Below are 20,931 nucleotides of genomic sequence, written 5' to 3'. Positions count from 1 at the left end.
CACAAGAAAATCCTGTTGTTCTCAACTTTTGAAATAAAATGAAACAAAAACTTGAGCAATTTCTAAATGTAATTTTAAATAAACCTTTATTAAATTTTTTCTCAAATTAACAACAGGATTAAGGATATACAGGGTTAAATACCGACTACAATTCATACTTCCTTTTACTTAGGGGTTAAACAACACACAAATAACAAAAGGAAGGATGTATTTATGTAATTTTATATTAAATTAAAAACAATTGTTTTTTTATAATGGCTATGAATATTTATTTTCTGTAAATCGATGATGATAAAAAAAAATAATAATCACAATTTGTTTTAAAAAATCTAGAGTGACAAAAAGGTCAATGACGTCTGAAAGTAAAATAATAAAATTGCATTGATTTTATTGCAGCACGACCTCTCGTCGGCTTATCCTCTGAGAATGAATTGCATTGATATTTGCTGACTTATCCTTTTCATACCCGTCTGTCCAATTTTCTAGCTTGGCAGAACTCAAATGCATTCTTCAATATTCTGGTCCTCGATTATAAATTGAAATAGCTGTTTTTATACTGGATAACTTTTTAAGATCGAGTCTAAGTGGCAACAACTGGAAAACATTAAAAACATAACAGTTTGATAAAATTAAGTGTGGGAAGTGCATTGATTGGATTATTTCTTTTCGAAAAGCTGTTTCATGTCTGCCAAAGATCTCTCGATTTGTCTTCCGAATCTGTGCGAATCCTAAAATATACAGTTCAGTGTCAGTTTTTTAAAAAGAAATGTTAAGAACAACAACATTTTACTAACTGTTTCGGGGGAAGCTTTCTTGCTCGATATATGAAAAAATATTATATCCTCTCCTGCAATAATGTATGAAACACCATATCCATCATCTGCAACCTAATTTATATATTTATTTGTTATTATTATTAATACAATGAGCAAACAGAAAACTATAAAATTTTAAAATTGTTTACCGGTCCAAATCCACCTCCGGCAGATATGTATTCAGGATTTCTGATGACATCCATCAGCTCTGTCTGCCCATGTGGAGTCTAACGTATTATTGAATCATATGAAGTAATTTTCAAGTACACAGTATCTGAAATTTAATTAATTAATTTAAAATTTACCTGACTTGTTGAGAGACGCCAAGGTTCACTTAGAACCTCTTTTAAGAATGGCGAATCAACTTCTAGATATTTAGATACGACGTATAAGCAAAATAAATGACGGTCGATTCCTTTACCACACATTGCATCTTGATAACCCTTCTGATGAGTATCGCAAGCAATTGTTAACAGCTCTTGCTTTTTCTTTATCTTCAATTCAATAGAAAAATGAAAAATACATTAATTAGTTATAGATAGTTACAGAATTAAATAAAAAGATGATAATTTTCATACCGGGCAGTCTGGATCCAACATTGCCTTCACCCAAGTGCAAGACTCTGAAGTTACTGGACGCACAGTTTCTGTTCTTCCTTCTCTAAACAAGCGAGTCATGGAAGCTTCATATGTGAGATTAAATTTTCCTGCATCCTGTGGTCAAAAACTGAACGTGAAAATTACATTCGAAAGGACTAACTACAAGAAAATTTACTACAAAATGGTCTCTTACTCGAAAATAAGCTAACTGCAGAGCCATTTGTATGTATGCATCTGGACTGACTCTACATTTTTTCATGAAACCTTTTCCATAACTGTTATGTACATAAAGTTTCAGATCGACATCTTTTAACAGTTCTTGGGATGCTACAACTGACATATTGATTACTTGAATGCACTGTAAAAGGATTAATAAATTTTTATATTTTGTAAAAATGCAAAAAAATCAAAAGTAAATTTTTGATCTTGAAAAGTAACCTCAGGTGTTAAATCCCATTTAAGACGAATAGGAGGAGGAAGATTATTTTCACTTCTACCTCTAGTGTTTCCTTCATCTGTATATCTTTAGAAAAACAAATTATAAAACAAAATTACATCAAATAATGTGCACATGTTTATGTTATGTACAAGCAAACTTACTTACCCAAGATAAATAAAATCGTGTGCAAGACAATATTCCCACATATGAGACATTATCGGAGCGTCGGCCCTTTAATAAATAAATTATTTTAGAATTCTAAAAAGTACAAAATATTCAGAAAGCATTTGATACCTACCAAGAATGTTCTGCATTCAAACCTACCTAAAAGTATAATTTGATAGAATTAGGTAAGAAAATGTAATAAGTTTCCTATAAATTTCAGAATAACAACTTACTCTTGCATTTTTTCCTATAATTATAGTAAATGATTTGTCAAACCATCTATCGTATCCTTTACCGTGGAGCATAGATCGACCAAATCTGTCCAATTTTGTGGAATCCTCCTGAAAATAATATAATCATCTTTATTTAATTGTGACATGATATTTCAACAGAAAAGTATTTGATTAATTATTTAACTTACAGGATCATATTCATATTCATCCTCGTCTAAAGCAACAAAAAATGCTGCCTGTAAGAAAAATGTAAAAATATTAGCAATTGAAAATTATTAATTTTCTCCCTCTTGCATATAAAAGTGATTACTATTTTTATTTTTGCTCTGTCAATTAAGAAAATTTTTTGATAAATGTGCTTGGTTACATGCATCAACACTTAAAAATATTTCATGATTTATTACTGAATTATGAAATTTATTCAGAAAACATTTCACTTAAAAGAGAAAATTTCCACAATTTTTTGCTACATTAAACTGAGAACTTAATATTTTATAATTAGTAGTAGAATAGAAAATTATTCAATCAAAAGTTAATAGAGGTTAAAGGATATCCTTGTGCAGTGTGCAGTTCCTAGAGCATAAAGTCATATACACTGCTGGCCATTAAAATTGCAACACCAAGAAGGAAAGCAAATAAAAAAAAAGATATTTATTGTACATAAACAGTATGGCATAAAGACAAAATGATTAAATTTGCAAAAGTTTGGGGATTTACAGGGGTGCGAAATTAGTAGACACAGTTGCCACCCCCGGCGGCTAAAACCGCCCTTATCCGTTTAAGCATGGAGTTGAACTGGGCTTGGATGACAGAAACGGACAACTCATTCCAAGCTGCTTCAAGTCTATGCCACGCTTCATCAACTGTATTAGCAGGAGAGGGGCGGCAGGCCAGTCTCTCAGCAACCCATGACCAGATGTTTTCAATTAATCAGAGATCTGTGCAGGACCGTGCAGGCCAGGGCAACAATTGAATATCTTCTGTATCGAGGAAGGTCAGAACACGTGCAACATGAGGTCTTGCATTATCTTGTTGGATGATGGCATTTTGCAGGCCTCAAAGATAGGGCACAACCACTGGACGTAAGATGTCAGAAATGTACCTATCTGCGTTCAAATTACCATCGATCCGAACTAGAGATGTGCGTGTCGTATGCCCAATGGCTGCCCATATCATCACACTAGGTGCAGGGCCTCTAAGCCAATATCAAATGCAAGCAGGTGACGAGCGGTCTGCTCGGAGCCTCCAGACATGTATACAGCCGTCAGAATGCTGCACGCAGAACCGGGACTCGTCTGAAAAGACGACATTGTGCCACTCCTGTATCTAGCTTTGTCGTTGGGCGCACCAGAGTTGCTGTCTCTCTCTATGCTGCATTGTCAAGGGAAGCCGAAGTAATGGTCGCCGTGCTGACAGTCCTCGCTACTGTAAACGTCGTCACACCGTACGAGCAGATACTGGACATGCTGCAAACAAGCTCATTTCCTGACTAATGGTCCATGATGTGGTTGTACGGTTTTGCACGGCCGACCTCACAATATGTCTGTCCTCTTGAGCATTAGTCATGGGAGGGCGTTGAGATCCTTCATGCTATTCAGTAAGACCCTCAGTAGACCATCGATTCCATATTCGCATGACAGTGGTTGGATTTCGACCAGTGCGAGTGACAACATCACAGAACAATAATCCGCACTCTCGATAGGAAATGATCCTGCCTCTATTGAATTCCAACACTTGCTGGTAAGCATTTCTTTTTCTTATTCGAGGCATAACACGATATTCTGATGAAACCCCGGCCTTACAAAGCGATTTCTGAATGAGAAATCCACTGCACAACTTTTCTTTTATGCAGTGCTTCAAATGTCGTTTGTCCCTCCTGCATTGTCTAAATGCACTGAAATACTAATCATTTGCATATCCCAACCTCTTCCTTTCATATGATTTTGACGTTCATATGATCATTCCTTCCTGGTGTTGCAATTTTAATGGCTAGCAGTGTATATTAAAAAAGAAATTATTTTATATATAAAGAGAAATGTTAGCTATTGTACAATATTATCAGTTTTTATTATTTAGACAATTAAAAATAATTAGAGCTCAAAATAATGAATTGTTTCATGTATGTATACAGGTAACTTGTGACATTTGCAAGTTGCTGTCTCAGGAATACTTAAACTTTTGCAGATGATTCTGATAAGCAAGTAATAACAACTAACAAGGATTTATTGGGCTGCAATTTGAAAAAATTGTAAACCTATAAATGCCCCCTGTCATCTGTCTGTCTTTCCTGAAGTTAGATTGATGAAAAACAAGATCAGATATGGAAACCTTAGGGGCAGGAGGTCCCAATTAATTATATACTAACTTCCAATGCAAACCAGAAGTCATGTTATTTCTAATTCAAAAATCCCCTCCGAAAGGTGTTAGATAGATTTCCTTTAACAATAGAGTTGTACCAGTCAAGTATGATGTACAGGGGCAAGGCACTGCTAATTTGAGGTGGAGAGGATATTTTAAATTAAATAAATAAAAAATATGATTAAAAATTGTAGCCTGGCATTGTGACAATGTCATTTAGATATAAAAGAGGCTTCACTAATATTTTTAATATATGACATAGAATTCTGTTCAGTCTCAAAATTTGATGGACCAATTTTGATAAAACTTTGCCATTTTCCATTAATTGCAATGAGGAATACAAAATTGTAATAAGAAATGGGGGGGGTCCATGACTTTGACCTAACAATATCTTGAAAACAAAGCCCTTACATACACATTCAAACATGCCAATGCTCGGAGTTAGGTGGAGTGAAAGATAATTTATATATACTAATACTAATTACAATACTCTGTCTCAAATCTATTAATATCACAATATGACAATGACTCTAGTAAGATACATTTTCTAAATTGCTGTGAAGGAGCTACAACAGTTTAGAAAAACTGAGTTAATGTTGTTTCATTGACTTTTTTTATTTGTATCCTTCAAGAATTCAGCATACGGGAGCAAGGCTGTTTCCAAAGCTCACTTAAAATTGAAATTCATGCAGGAATAGTCAGATTCTTGCAACTCCTTGCACAAGCTATCAATAGTGCTATTTTTAAAAGCTTGGATGCTGTCATTAGCATCTTCAGCACTTTTTCCTGTTCTCCACTGTTTGTGAAAATTTTCTGTAACCATCATATCTGATTCTGCAGCAGTTTGGTACAGTATGTTCTCAGCATCTTCTGTCTACATATCCTCAAGTCTTTCTCACATTACATAGAATATATACAGTAATTACATAATTGTCATGTACAATCTGACAGGAGGCATTGTTGCTGTAATGTTGTGACTGTTGGAATTAACAATTGAAGTTGTTGATAAATATAATATTGATATGTACCAGTACATCACATTACAAAACTCACCACAAAACAAAGTTTTTCCATTATGTAATAAAAGGTTGGCAGTGCTGTTAACCTCCTCAGGAAACCATTAGTCATGATGAACTCATTTTTACTCTTCCTTTTTTATAGCATTGACCTTATGTTAGTCAAGTCTATGTAAATTTTTGTGCAATCTTTATTCTTTTGTCACACAACCAGTTATACAAGTATAACCAGTTTTTCACAATCTCTGGCAAGCATATCAAGTCTAACAGTACAGTATTTACTGTACTTTGCTTGGTTACGTAAAAAAATGTAAAAATTGGATATTACAGAAAGTACATCTTTTACAAAATACTGTACTGTAATGGAAATATTGTAAAGTAATTCATGAATACACAATGTTTTGTGAATAGTCGTGAGGTTGATCCCAATTTTTCAATCACAAAAACCAAGAATTACCTGTGTATATATTTTTTAAATAAGTACTGAGAACAATATGATAAATATATTCATTTTGCAAATATCTGAGAGAAACCATTTTACAAAATAAAACATAATATTACCTTTTCAATAGCATCAAGAGAACTCTTGTTAATACCCTTATAGAAGAATTCAGTTCTTGCTTTTGCCCAAGTTGTCCTAATAAAGAAAATTGAAGTTTTATTGAATTAAAAGTTTTAAAATGTGTAAAAATACAATTAAAACAGTTTAATTCAGCATATCTGATGATGCTTTTGTTTCTAATTTAGTCATAATCTCACTGCACAAATCATATTGTCATCATTTGTAATATTTATTGCAATTTTACAGATTTCTACTATTTGAAATTATACTGTTACATCATTTAAAAGTCATAATATTTGATAATATATTAAATTCACAATATGATATGCAGATTTTAACTGTTTTATTTTTAAACTCAACTAAAATAAATTATTAACAAAAAATCAGAACTTGCCTGTCAGAAGCAGTTAAAGCTGCAAGATGCTCTTCACCAGGGAGTGATGCACTCGTATCACTAATTATTTTTTCAATTTGTCTGAAATAATATAACTAACAAATTAAAATTTTACTTATACTTTGTATAAATAATACTGACTGGTAATTCTTCTTCTTTCATTTTTTAAATTTTATAAGTGTTACAATTTTGTTGGCAGATTGATTTGTCAAAACGCAATGAGTTAATTTTTAAATAAATATATTTTCTAGAAAACAAGTGAGATTTTTTTAAAAAGGAATTCATATAACAGTTAATTGATCAATTGTTAAAGAAGGAAAAATTTTTTATCAACTGAATATAATTTTCATCCTTTTAAATAAAACTCTAGATTATAACCCTTTCATTTGAGTTACAAATAATTTTAAAAGGAAAAAATTTAAGGATATAAATACATACTTTTGGATTTCAGCAGGCTTCAGAAGGCGACCCTTGTAATAGACAGGCAGCTTGAAAAATCTTCCAGCATGGTAGACTGCAACGTGCTGGGAGTCGGGCAAATGGACCAGTTTGTCTGAAGAAGTTGAAATGATGCAGTGGTCGATTAATTTCTTTAAAACAGGAACCTAGAAGTACATAGAATCACATAGCTGCATAATTTCTGCTTTCTAACCCCATGTATTTTTCCCTTTGGATTTTATCCTCCTTTAGTCTTCTTATATTCCTACTATTTTATGTGAAAATATGTACTTTATTGCATTTTTAAATTGATTTTATTCTTCTATATATAATAAATAAAATCCATAATTTTGTTTCATTATCTTATTTCAAATCTAACATCACACAGAAAAAAAACAATATCTGATCCGATCTGTATATAAATATAATTACTTTGCAAATTATGATTAAAATGCTATAATTTTTTTAAATTTTTAATACAAATTTAATGCTAGAGAATTTAATGGACTGTTTCTTAACATTACTCATTGATGTTAACAAACAGTTGAAGTGTTCATAAAGTTCAAAAATCAAGTCAAGGTAGTTTTGCAATACTCAACATTAAATCTTTACTGCTTGTTGTTATTCTCTAATGAAATTACAATTCAAGTTTGCAAGACAATTCAATATTTTAATATTCATAATTCTACTAGATTTTAAAAATTTGACTCATCTTTACACTTTTAAATAAATTAAGAAATACACATGCTTATACACTATAAAAAAAATAAGCTCCAATAAAAAAAATAGCTTCAATAAGCAAGTGAAAAAAATATATATTAATTATTTTGTATTTTATTATTATAATAATTTGTTTCTCAATTATTCTTATTTTCTCTGTTGCAATTATATGATATTTAAGTCCTTTATTAACAACTTAGTTTTTCACTTATACTTTTTTTCATTAATGTTTACTTTGTAACAGGAAGGATAACATTTTTCCCAAACCTTGAAATGATTTTTTTGTATATAATCTATTACAATTAATCTTTCAAGGGCAATTTTAAATCAGAAATTATGCAAAAGTGATTTCCACTGAATGTAAAACAAACCGTCCTCTCTCTCTATTTTTTCCCTTTTAACTAAATTATTTACTTGACAATTTCATATGCCACTGACATTCATAATAATTTCATTCTTTATTTTTTAAACATTTAAGCACAATATTTAATAATTGGAATATATGAATGTTAAGAAATTATAATTGAAAGACACTTTTTAACATAATAATAAAGATGTTAAGTGTATTAAAAACAGTAATTTATTTAAATTTTTCTCAGAAAACAAAACACAATAAACTCTCAACTGTGTGAATTATGTAATAGCATTTTTTTTTTCTTTATTATGTTAATAAAATTGTAGAGGAGAAAAATGAAGGCTAATGTGGGTGTATCTATTAATAATGAAATACTTTAGTCAAGACCATTTACATTGTATGTTCATGTTGTTTTGTTATTGATATTCCTTGTTAATATAAAATTTAATTGAAGTTAAATAATTGAAATTGATCTCAAAGTGAACTAAAACATTCTTAATAACTTCATTGAATAATTTTCATTACATCATTAAGAAAAATTAAATTTGGAATGAATTTCTTTTATCAACTAGTAAATGAAATGTAAATCTATAACACTTACAAGTACATTTTAAATAGAATATATCAAATTAAAGCACAAAACTTCCATTTTCTATGTTGGATGTAAATTGTTTGTTCTATTTTGCAGAATGCAAATTATTCATCTAATTTTAGAACAAGTTATGAGATGAGATAGGTTAAAAGCACTTGTTTTATTTTAATATTTTAATAAGTTTCTTCTATATTTTTTGTTTTAATTTCAAGCAACTCAATTTAAAAGAATCAATAACAACTTGAAATATGAAGTATAATCACCAAAGGAAAGCAAAATATACATTGATATTATTCTAAAAGTATAAGAAAATGTTAGTATATTGGTATTTTCATGTATTCATATTTAATTTCTGTTTTTACATCAACATGGTGATAATTAAATAATTTAGTTATTTATTGAAAAACTCTTGATAAAGAGAATCATTATTAAATGTAATGTTGAAAGCTTATTGTATATGTTACACTGTATCATTTTTGAATTATCATATATTACCTAAATACTGTGCTTGAATTATATTTCATTTCATAATAACTGTTTTTTTAAAAAAAGATTTTGATTATTCAACTATAAAGATCTTTTTCATATAATTTATAAAATAAACAAAACACAATATATAAATTCAAAAAATTATATTGAAATTTCTCAAATATAAGTAAAATAAAATTTATTAATAATTGAATTTAAATTAATCTTCTAATAGGAAGGCAAAAAGTTAAAATAAATGCCCAACCTTAAAACTGGCTTTGTAGATAAATGAGGATGGTCTTAGAAGTAGATCAAAAATGTTTGTAACAGATATTTCACATATCTGCAAGGCCAATTTAAGGTTGAGGCATTTATTTAATAGAATTTAAGACATTGCATATCTTATCATAAGTAATGAATTAAATTACTAATCATCATTAATAAATTCAGAGCTTAACTATTTTGGATAATACAAAAAGTCAGACAATGTTTTAAATAACACATTTTATTATAACTTATGCTCCTCTCTTGTTCATTAGAGGTTAATATAGCCACCACAGCCAAACTGCAGCTTGTGAGACCCACATTATGAGAAAAAGTACAGTTACATAAAGATAAATTTATGCCTAATTGTTTCTATAATTATCCTCTGTTGTAATGTTGAAAATATTTTAATAACCTATGGAGTTCTGTATTAATTAGTATAAAGTATTATTTTTAAAGATTATAATCCAGATTCATCTGAACACTTTTTTCTATAATGAGTTTGAATATTTAATTTTCATTAAAAACTAATTTTACATAGAATAATTATCAAATGCATTCTTTATCTGAAACTAATAAAATTTTTCTTAACTATTTTAATTTTATTTGAACCTTCCTTCAAATTGATAAGTAATAGTATACAATATTTTTGGGCATTTATTTAAGTGATATATTTAATAAAAGTTTTTATTGAGATGATAATGATATGTTTACAGACAAAATAATAATTCTGAAAAACATTTCTAAGGATAGAATTAAATATACAGAAATAAATAATATTTGAATGTATATAAAATTTATATGGACTCTTCTCAATTTATAATGAAGTTCCATTCAAACAACTGAATCACAAATTGAAATGCACTTGTATCTATCAATTATTCAAAATATACTCTGCAGTAATGTATAAATAAATAGACATTATGTTTAATGCATACAGATATTTAGTATTATTTTTAAGAGAGAGTCAATTTTTATACATTTGAAATCATTCCATTAAAATATAACTTGTCTTTCATTTATGCTAATTACACCAGGAAATTCAGGAATATAATCCTAACATAAAGCAAGGATATATTGTAACTGTATTGATAATTTAAATGAAGACATTTTAATCTTTGTTAGCCAATTTTTCAATTTTGTAAAAGTATTAGAATATTTTCAACTTACACAATATTTCTTTTACATTATTAAAATCTATTCATTTAAAAAAAAACTCAATTATTTTCTAAAACTTATATTTAAGAAATTTAATAGTTATAACAATAAACAAAATTTTTTTAAAAAAATGTATATGATCAATCAAATTTATTATTCCAAAATGTTTTTATTTAATTAGAATCCTTACCTGTTTCAATACCAGGTAGGCGAACAGTATTAAACACTCTTTCATACTGCCAAGAACAGAGAGGCACAATGTGTTGTACTAATATCTGAAAAATAGATATCGCATGATCATATATAATAAATAATTACAATACTATATATGATATTTAATAAAATTACAATATTTTTGTAAAACATTAGCATACATACTGGACGTAACTGTTGTGACGATATGCTCCTCCTGAATAAGAAAGCGGCATGAATCAAGTTTGCTGCACGAGCAGCTTGATTATTTGTTGGATGGACAAATAGAGCATCCTAAATATTATATCAGTTGTACAGTTTTTAAATTATTATTAATACTATTAATTTGAATACTTTCAATTATCTATTAAGAACTAATGAGTGAAAACTTGCTCAAATATTACTATTTTACAATAATTTAAAATTAACAATTACTTAACTCAAAACCTTAATCATGTCATTACTTTTAAAAAACTATTTTAAGTTAAATTAAATATAAACAATGCAATTGATTGAATTTCCTTTCAATAACTAATTAATCTATATATTTTCACTGAAATTGATTATTATTAAATATCAAAGATAGAAAAATACTGTTTGAAGATCATGATGGTGAAGCAATGCTAAAATAAACTTTCAAAAAATTTATCAATAAATTTTTTGAAAGTTTATTTTAACATTGATAAATTCAAAAATTGTTCATTCAATCCTGACAAAGATCAATTAATGTGATCGAAAACATTAGATTATGTTAATAAAAAAAGACTGCATGTTAAAGGTTAGTAAATGGTTAAAACAAACTTTAATAGAAAAACACTACTAGCTCCTAAGTAGAAAAAACTGTTGTTATTTGTATATTCCAAGAGGAATAATGATTCATCTTATACAAAAATGGTAGGATCAGTTTTTGTTCTGAAATTTAATCAAAATTTCATTTTTTAAATGTCATAAAATGGCAATAATAAAGTAATTTTTTTTTATCAGTATTCAACTTTTTATGAATATTTTCAGTTTTTTTTTTAATTTTTCATGTGATATTGAAATGTTTAGAAAAGCATATAGAATAAACTATCATTTTTGATAGGTATATAGACTAGTTTCTGAATAATGTACTGGACTTCTCAAATTTAATAATAAAAATAAGTATTTATATAATAATACTCTTTCTAAGCATTATAATGTATGAGGGCTATTTTTTAAATAAGGTGTGTTTGTGAATGAGAGTGAGAATAACGTGTGATCGCAGCAGTGCGTATGTGCGTCTGCTCCGAGCATGCTTAGCGTGCATTTAGACACCATTTGCAGCGATATCGTCTGTCTGTGTGCTGAGCTATAAAAGTTTATAATGTTTAAGAAAATTGAGTCACCCACCGACTGAGATATGATCTGTTATTCAGTTCTTGAGTGCAAGAAACTTGGCAGCAGCGGATATTCACTGTCAGATTTGTGAAGTTTAGGGTGATAATGCTATGAGTGACAGTAAAGTTCGAAAGTGGGTGAGTATGTTTAAGGATGGGTGGGTTAATGTCCATGATGAGTCATGCACATTAACCCTGGCCGACCTCTGATTTCTGAAGATTTGGTTTGTGATGTGGATGACAAAGTTCAAGAGGTCCGACGATTCACAATTTCAATGTTATCAATTGAATTTCCACAGGTTTCAGATCAGTCTTGTATACCATTGTTTCGGAGAAATTGAATTATTGAAAATTGTGTTCTCGGTGGGTTCCAAGACTGCTTTCTGATGATCACAAAACAAAAAGATTGGGCAGTGCTTTATTGTTTTTTGACTCAATATGATCAGGAAGGAGATGAATTGTTGGACTACATCATTACAGGAGATGAGACTTGGGTATCTCACATGACTCCTCAGTTCAAGCAACAGTCAATGAAATGAGAACACGCATCTTCGCCAACCAAATCCAAACAGTCCATTTCAGTACGAAAAATTATGGCAACTGTCTTTTGGACAGGAAAGGGATTTTGTTAATGGATTTTATGCCGAGAGGCACAACAATCAATTCTGATGTATATTGTGTAACCTTGAGAAAATTCTGGTGTGCCATACAAAACAAGCGGCATGGTCTACTGTCTTCCGGTATGATGTTGCTCCATGACAATGCAAGGCCATATGTTTCTGCACAAACACAAGGTCTAATCAGTTCTTTTGGATGGAAATAACTGGATCATCCACCTTACAGTCCAGACCTTGCATCCAGTGATTTTCACTTGTTTCGATACTTAAAGGAGTTTTTGGTGGTCAACAGTTCAACGACAACAAAATGTCAGTCATGAATTTGGCTTTTTCACAGGCACTAGATTTCTTTGAAGTCGGAATTCAAAAAATTGTTCAGTGGTATGACAATGTTTGAACAAAAATGGAAATTATGTACAAAAGCAGAAAAAAGTATGTAGAATGTGGGAAAAAATATATTTTAATGATATTTACAGTATTTTTCTTCTTATTAAAAAACGGACCTTATTTAAAAAATAGTCTTTGTATTATTTCTATATGTAAATTCAATGAAATGACTTTTAATTACAGTAATACCTCGACTTATGCTACCCTGACTTATGCGAACCCGGAGTTATGTGATTTTCAAATCTCGTTGATTCATCTTTTGTTTGAGCGCCACGCAACTCTTGATTACTCACTCCCCGTGACACTATTGTTCAGCTTACATGTTCGGACATGTCACGCAGAATCAACACATAAATAACACAAAATAAATTGTAGCTATTTCTGTGTTTGTTATATCTACGGAAACTTGAGAGACTCTAGTGATGATTTCTTGTAACCGTGAATGAATCAAAAGACTAGATAAGATTAACGACTTATTAGCTTACATACATCCGACTTGGATTTTACACAAATTACAAAATTATACCCCGACTTATGCAGTTATCACTCGGTCCCACCTATCGCGTAAGTTCGGGATATTACTGTAATTATATTTTATATCATTAGTTGATAATATTTCAATATCAAAATTTATATATACAAAGACAAACAAACATATATACATAAATTTGACATTGACATTTCATGTATTGAATCTAAAACAGCCAGATCAGAAATGAAATTTATTATACATTTTTATCTGCTAAAAATTTGTATGTCCATCAAAAAATAATAATAATAAAATTTTAATTTTCAACAATCATTCTAAAAACATGGATTGCAGAAAACTATTGAGATTATCTTTAGTTTCAACAAAATTATTTAAAATAAATTAGTAATACTTCAAGAAAATACAATTTTTTTCTTACAAAATCATTCTGAAGTAAGCTTATTCAATGACAACAGAATTCATAAATACAAAAGAAATTTAAACATACACTATAAGATGTTAAGTATATATTTCGTTACTATAAACATTGAAAAGTAATTTTTATTAAGATTTTAAAACTTACAATTCCATAAAAATTGCTATTGACCATAAGAGGAGAGCGTCCTCGTAAATATACATATTCTTCCCACCAATCAGAAACCTGAAATAGTTGAAATTTGTAATTGTAATTCTGCTTGATAGAAAATTGCGTTTTATTTTAATAATTTCTTTATTATCCAAACACCTACTAATTGATCATACTTAAGCTATAATTAAGCTAATCATTAAATGATCAAATACAGAATTTGACCTAAAAGTATCTTAGTACAAGTTGGAAGTATGATTAATAATTAGTAGTGCTGAAAATGGAGGCAATTTTCATACATGTATACACATATCTTTGTTATTCGGGTACCTGAGATAATTCAGATAAATGCATGTACCTTCAGGGAATTTTGTACCTAAAAAAAATAAATTTTTGCAAAGTCTGAAGAGTTCTATTTGGAAAAGCATGCATAAATGAAAAGTCATATAACATAGAATATATTAAAATTCTAGGAGATTCATCTTTAAACATATAATTACCAACTTAAACAATTTTTTTTCAATTTAAATCAAGTGTAAAGTCAAAGTTTGTAATGAAAACTTACAAGTAGTGTTCAAATATACACTTATGCAACTTATACATAACTCTAAAAAATTGAGTCAAAGATATTTGTATAGAAATATAAATAATACACAAATACCATTCACTGAATTTTTCAAATGTCATGTTTACATGTACAGTGCATTAATTTTAATTTGTACAAGTGTAATAAAATTTATTTATCATTCTTTTGCGTTATAGGATTTTATTGTTTTAAAATCACTTGAAATAAGACTTATAAATTGTGATCATACTATATATCTTTTTTTATTTTAATGCTCTGACAATTAATACAGACAACATTTACTTCTTTTACTGACAGATGCAAATCTTTTTGAAACTTAAAATTGCCTGGATAACTTTTATATTTGTATTTTAAAAAGTTCTAAGTAAAAATTTTAAAACTGATATTAATTGTTTATGCAAAGAATTATTATAGAATGAAACAGAGGAGAAATTCACATAATGCCAGGGATAAACTTCCAAAGGGGATCAGGCTAAACCCTCTTAGTATCAATCATCAAATTTAAATCTTAATATATTTTGCAATTTTAAAAATGCTTAGAAAAGGTATTCTTGATAATCTGGTATTGATAAATAGCTTGGAAGAATTTTGAAATGTAATTAAAACTCTTTCCAAGCCCCTCACAATTATCCTTTATGCTCTCAATTTGAGGNCTTTACGAGGCTCATACATCCATCCTTTATACATAAAAAGCGTTTTCAGAGTATAACGAAATAACAATATCAAAAAGATCCATGTAATAAAACTTGTAATTAAGCAAGAGATGAGAAAAGCCATTTTAGGTGCAAGATTCTCTCTAGAAAAATAAATAAATATTCATAAATAACGAAGTATATAATGTTAAAAAGACATTAAAAAATAACTTGAGTTCTGTCGTTAAATTAATAAATACATGTAAATGTTATGTAAACCCCCTGTAACAGAAAACTCCCTAATGCATTAATAAATAATTGATTTGATAATGGAGTATATACATTAATAATAATTAATTATAAAATTGTTTTACATAATTTAGACATTTATAAATCTCCAACAAGTACTTCTATATAAAAAACTTACAAATTACTCTTATAATTTTTAGTGCAAGATCTTCACTAATTAAAATATTTTCTTCATCTGTTTATCATTTTTACTTTAAAAAGCATCCATCATTTGTGATTCATTAGAATGTCTTTTTTAAAATATGCATAACATTTAGGTTATCTGTGTTTAAAGGAGAATTTGAAAGATATGTGAGTTACACAGAGAGATGGGTTATATGATAATTTTAAATTTTAATCATAAATGCCTACCTATGAAGCAATGGTTGTTCCTATAGGTATGGGTATATAGGTAAGATGGTTTACTCAAAGATTTTATTTTTGTTCTACCAATTTTCTGAATTATATATCATTGTAATTTATACACTTGAAAAGATGGTAATTAATTTTTACTTTCCTGGCTGTTATATATGACTGTGGAAAAGTGGCAATTGGTCAAAAAAGGACCCCCCAGATTTTTACATTTTTGGACTCAGGACATCTTGAAACATCAAGAAATGCTAAAAAATTCAGGGGTAATTTCTGTATGTATGGATGTTAGTGTGTGTGTTGGGAGGCACAATTTTGTTCACCCTCTTTGAAACTTAACTCCTGTGCATTTTGTCAAAATTTTCTGAAAGTTTGCAGGGAGGTTTGTTTATTACTGGGATTGACGCTATTAAATTTTGGTGGTTAAAGGTTGAGGGGTGGGGAGATAAAGGGAATTGTTACAATTGTGGATTAATAACAGGAAAATTTATTTTTATATAATAATGTCTTGTTTTAAAATATTTTTTAGTCACCAGAACATTAAAAGTTTAACTATTAAGATTTCTTCCAGAAGATTCTGAAGAAATTTTTAAAATTAAGCCAAATTATATAAAATACCATAATTAAACTAACTTTATGCCAAATTATATGCCAACAGACATAATTTGAGAAAAATATTAATACTGTTATTTTATCATTAACAAATTAACTTAATCATGATGCTGATATAATCTCATTTCTAGATTTTTGATTAATGAATTATTTTTACTAATCTGAAATCATATCGTTAATCTTATTTGTTTCTTAAACACTTTGTAGTATAATTAATCAATCACTTGGCATTCCTTCATCTCTATTTCCAATTCAGTTGATACACTTTTTTTATATACACATTTTGGGCTCAAATTGTCCCCCCTTCAGTCAACTAAAAAGTTATAAAAATGTACATAGTTCACAAAAGGCCAACAAACACATATAACTGGTAAAAATATTTAAAAAAACATACCTCTTGATCACAATCTTTTAAACCAGACTATTACATATGTACACAATAGGTATATGACTTATTATTTTTGTCTATAAACAATAGGATTTTTTTATAGAACTGCAATTACAATACTGATTATTACAACATGTTAATTGATATTAATTTTTTATACACACTATTAACATACCTTCACGTATGTTAGAGGGGCAATTTGAGCCTGAAACATGTATAAAAAATGCATATCAACTGAATTGGAAATAAAAAGATGAAGGAATGCCAAGTGATCGATTAATTACACTACATAGTGTTTAAGAAACAAATCATGAATTATTAAAAACTTACATAATTGGAAGACCACCATGACTTCAACCATAAGTATCTTTGAAGTTTTCTTCCAATTCCATTTTTGAATTCTTCTGTTAATTTCTCCATTCTCTCATATTTCTTATCATCTAATAAAGGTCTAACACTTTTTAAATACTGGAAAAAAATCATTGTTTATTTGCACATGAATTATACATTTAAATATAAATTATTATCCTTTTACCTTAATTATACAAATTATTAACCTATTTAACTTACCCGATTCATCGTATCATCTAATGATGGCAATGGAAGATGTGGAAGAGATGCTTGATAACTATGTAAAAGTGGATTTCGTCCTTCCAAAGCTTTAACTAAAGCCTATACATTTTGACATATATGTTTAATTCTTTTACAATTCCAATTAAATCACATACAAAAAATTTTTTATACTTACTATCCATAATTTAGATTTTAATGATATAGGTCCTTTACGAGGCTCATACATCCATCCTTTATACATAAAAAGCGTTTTCAGAGTATAACGAAATAACAATATCAAAAAGATCCATGTAATAAAACTTGTAATTAAGCAAGAGATGAGAAAAGCCATTTTAGGTGCAAGATTCTCTCTAGAAAAATAAATAAATATTCATAAATAACGAAGTATATAATGTTAAAAAGACATTAAAAAATAACTTGAGTTCTGTCGTTAAATTAATAAATACATGTAAATGTTATGTAAACCCCCTGTAACAGAAAACTCCCTAATGCATTAATAAATAATTGATTTGATAATGGAGTATATACATTAATAATAATTAATTATAAAATTGTTTTACATAATTTAGACATTTATAAATCTCCAACAAGTACTTCTATATAAAAAACTTACAAATTACTCTTATAATTTTTAGTGCAAGATCTTCACTAATTAAAATATTTTCTTCATCTGTTTATCATTTTTACTTTAAAAAGCATCCATCATTTGTGATTCATTAGAATGTCTTTTTTAAAATATGCATAACATTTAGGTTATCTGTGTTTAAAGGAGAATTTGAAAGATATGTGAGTTACACAGAGAGATGGGTTATATGATAATTTTAAATTTTAATCATAAATGCCTACCTATGAAGCAATGGTTGTTCCTATAGGTATGGGTATATAGGTAAGATGGTTTACTCAAAGATTTTATTTTTGTTCTACCAATTTTCTGAATTATATATCATTGTAATTTATACACTTGAAAAGATGGTAATTAATTTTTACTTTCCTGGCTGTTATATATGACTGTGGAAAAGTGGCAATTGGTCAAAAAAGGACCCCCCAGATTTTTACATTTTTGGACTCAGGACATCTTGAAACATCAAGAAATGCTAAAAAATTCAGGGGTAATTTCTGTATGTATGGATGTTAGTGTGTGTGTTGGGGGGCACAATTTTGTTCACCCTCTTTGAAACTTAACTCCTGTGCATTTTGTCAAAATTTTCTGAAAGTTTGCAGGGAGGTTTGTTTATTACTGGGATTGACGCTATTAAATTTTGGTGGTTAAAGGTTGAGGGGTGGGGAGATAAAGGGAATTGTGTATCTCTAGTAGGGCCGGACTTGATGATTTTACTTGTTATTAGCATTTACAATTTTTTATAAAACCCATCCCTACTCTCAAAATTATACTTTTTGCCATTTTATAACAGCTGTTGCCAAGAAATTTAAGCAACTCATTATACTTCATATTCATATCCATATATTCTATTAAAATAATGTGCTAGCACAAAAGCATGGAATGTCCAATGTACCACCTACCTTCCTGAATAATGTCATGTTGTTTTGTTTAGTCTGCATAGGCTAAAGATGTATATGATAGTTCTGCTGTTGTACATTTCCAATTTCCATGAATAGTGTGTGCATATATAAAGTTTGTATTAAATTAAATAAAACTTTTACAAAGACATTTGAGATGTTAGTGCAAGCAAATATGTGAGCCAAACTCAAATGTACATGTGGCACAAACATTTTAGAGAGAGACAAATGTCAATCAAAGCTGACCTTAATTGGAAAACTACCAATGGTTGGTTGATTGGTTAAGGGTCATTTTGGCCATGTTACAGGGTTAATACAACTAACAATATCAACAGATGATCAGCACATCTGGAAAATTGTGTAGCAAGTGTTGTCTCAATTATTTTAATGAAATATATAAACTAATATATGCTGATAATGTTGTCATGCATCTATTTCTCCTTCCATTAATCTTATCTTTTTGGTTTTGTTACCTCTCATAAAAAGTGCTGTCTGGAGGTAGTGAAAATAAGTGGTAGTGAGACCAAAAAGATTTAATAGAGGGAGGAGAAATGACTCTGTATTGATCAATATTTCTCTCTCTTTAAAATATTTATGCTACTTGTACATTTGAGTTTGGTTCATGCATTCACTACCAAGTACTTCTCAGATAAATCTCATATTCTATGCTTTTTTGACTATCCTTTCTTCCTGAGAAAAATTCTGAAAGAGAATATATACTTTTTTGCTCTTTCAACTAATAGTTTCATGACTATATTATTTCAACTGCTCTTCTGAGATGAAAATTTCATTAATAAACTTTGTATAAGAATAGTTATTAGAAAATTAATGCAGAAGAAAACTCTTCCAAAATATTGTGGAAAGTCAAACAATATTGAATTCAAATAGGATTTTTAATGAAATAAATACTTATTTCTAGAAAACAAAATTCTACACACCTGCAAGTCTGAAAGTACTTATTTTTTAGACTTTGTCCCTGTTACCTCTACTCAAAATGGCTGCTAATATATACATATTTAATTTATAATGCCATCAGCAAACAAAAAATTGCAGAATTGGTCTGAATTTAATCAATATACAATACTAAATCTGCTAGCTGAGGTGGTAAGGCATTAGCCTGTTGCTCTGGGGAATCCATCAAATCTGGGCAAGTGAAGAGTTTTTCAGGGATGGTATGTCAGACCCTGTTCCTAGACACATCATTGTGGACCTGGTCAAATCCACAATGGACTTGAAAAAATGGCCCACTTAGTGCCCAGAAGGTGTAAAGAGTCTAGGGGGAGAAAATAATACTAAATCCAACAAAATCTAATTCAGTGAACTAAAATGCGAGTTTTGTTTATCTATATTGCTTCTATCATATCGAACAAATATATTTTCATTATTATCTATACTAATATTATAAAGAGGTAATGTTTGTAAGTATGTAAGTATGTATGTATGTAAGTTTGTTTGCAGCATGTAATCTCCAAAACTACTCATCCGATTTCAAAAATTCTTTCACCAATATTTAGAATGGAACCTCAGGGTGGACATGGGCTGTATATTATTCCGTTAAACATTCATATAAATTAAAATATATAATCTAGGTTAAGGCTTTTATGTCCAACAGATGGCGCTACGAGTACGACGCCCTAAGTTTGCTTTTCTGTGAGGCATTATGCTTTTCTGTGAAAATGAACTAAAGCAGATCATCTTCTATCTATCTATATAAATAAAAATGTAATGTTCGTTTGTTCCTACCGATTCCTTTGAAATTTTGACACAACGCTGCATTCGA

General features: G+C 29.0%; 1 protein-coding gene across 1 annotated transcript; it reads right to left on the bottom strand.

Moving 5' to 3' along the window:
- Positions 1 to 67: 67 nt before the first annotated feature.
- On the bottom strand, positions 68 to 18,146 carry LOC111628146 (carnitine O-palmitoyltransferase 1, liver isoform-like). Its single transcript, XM_023371883.1, has 20 exons — positions 17,809 to 18,146; positions 17,631 to 17,732; positions 17,391 to 17,528; positions 14,183 to 14,260; positions 10,955 to 11,062; positions 10,767 to 10,851; positions 7,020 to 7,134; positions 6,582 to 6,662; positions 6,187 to 6,262; positions 2,440 to 2,487; positions 2,252 to 2,359; positions 2,152 to 2,177; positions 2,019 to 2,084; positions 1,853 to 1,937; positions 1,608 to 1,772; positions 1,394 to 1,528; positions 1,121 to 1,309; positions 965 to 1,042; positions 795 to 887; positions 68 to 728 (listed from the first exon to the last, which is right to left on the bottom strand). Exons 1-20 carry the CDS (start codon positions 17,962 to 17,964, stop codon positions 657 to 659), a joined length of 2,004 nt encoding a protein of 667 aa, XP_023227651.1. The 5' UTR covers positions 17,965 to 18,146; the 3' UTR covers positions 68 to 656.
- Between the last annotated feature and the right edge of the window lie 2,785 nt (positions 18,147 to 20,931).

Source organism: Centruroides sculpturatus, unplaced genomic scaffold (assembly GCF_000671375.1).
Source record: "Centruroides sculpturatus isolate CEXI.00-Female unplaced genomic scaffold, Cexi_2.0 scaffold447, whole genome shotgun sequence".
In the NCBI taxonomy this organism is placed as follows: Eukaryota; Metazoa; Arthropoda; class Arachnida; order Scorpiones; family Buthidae; genus Centruroides; species Centruroides sculpturatus.
This window is presented reverse-complemented; position numbering and strand designations above follow the sequence as displayed.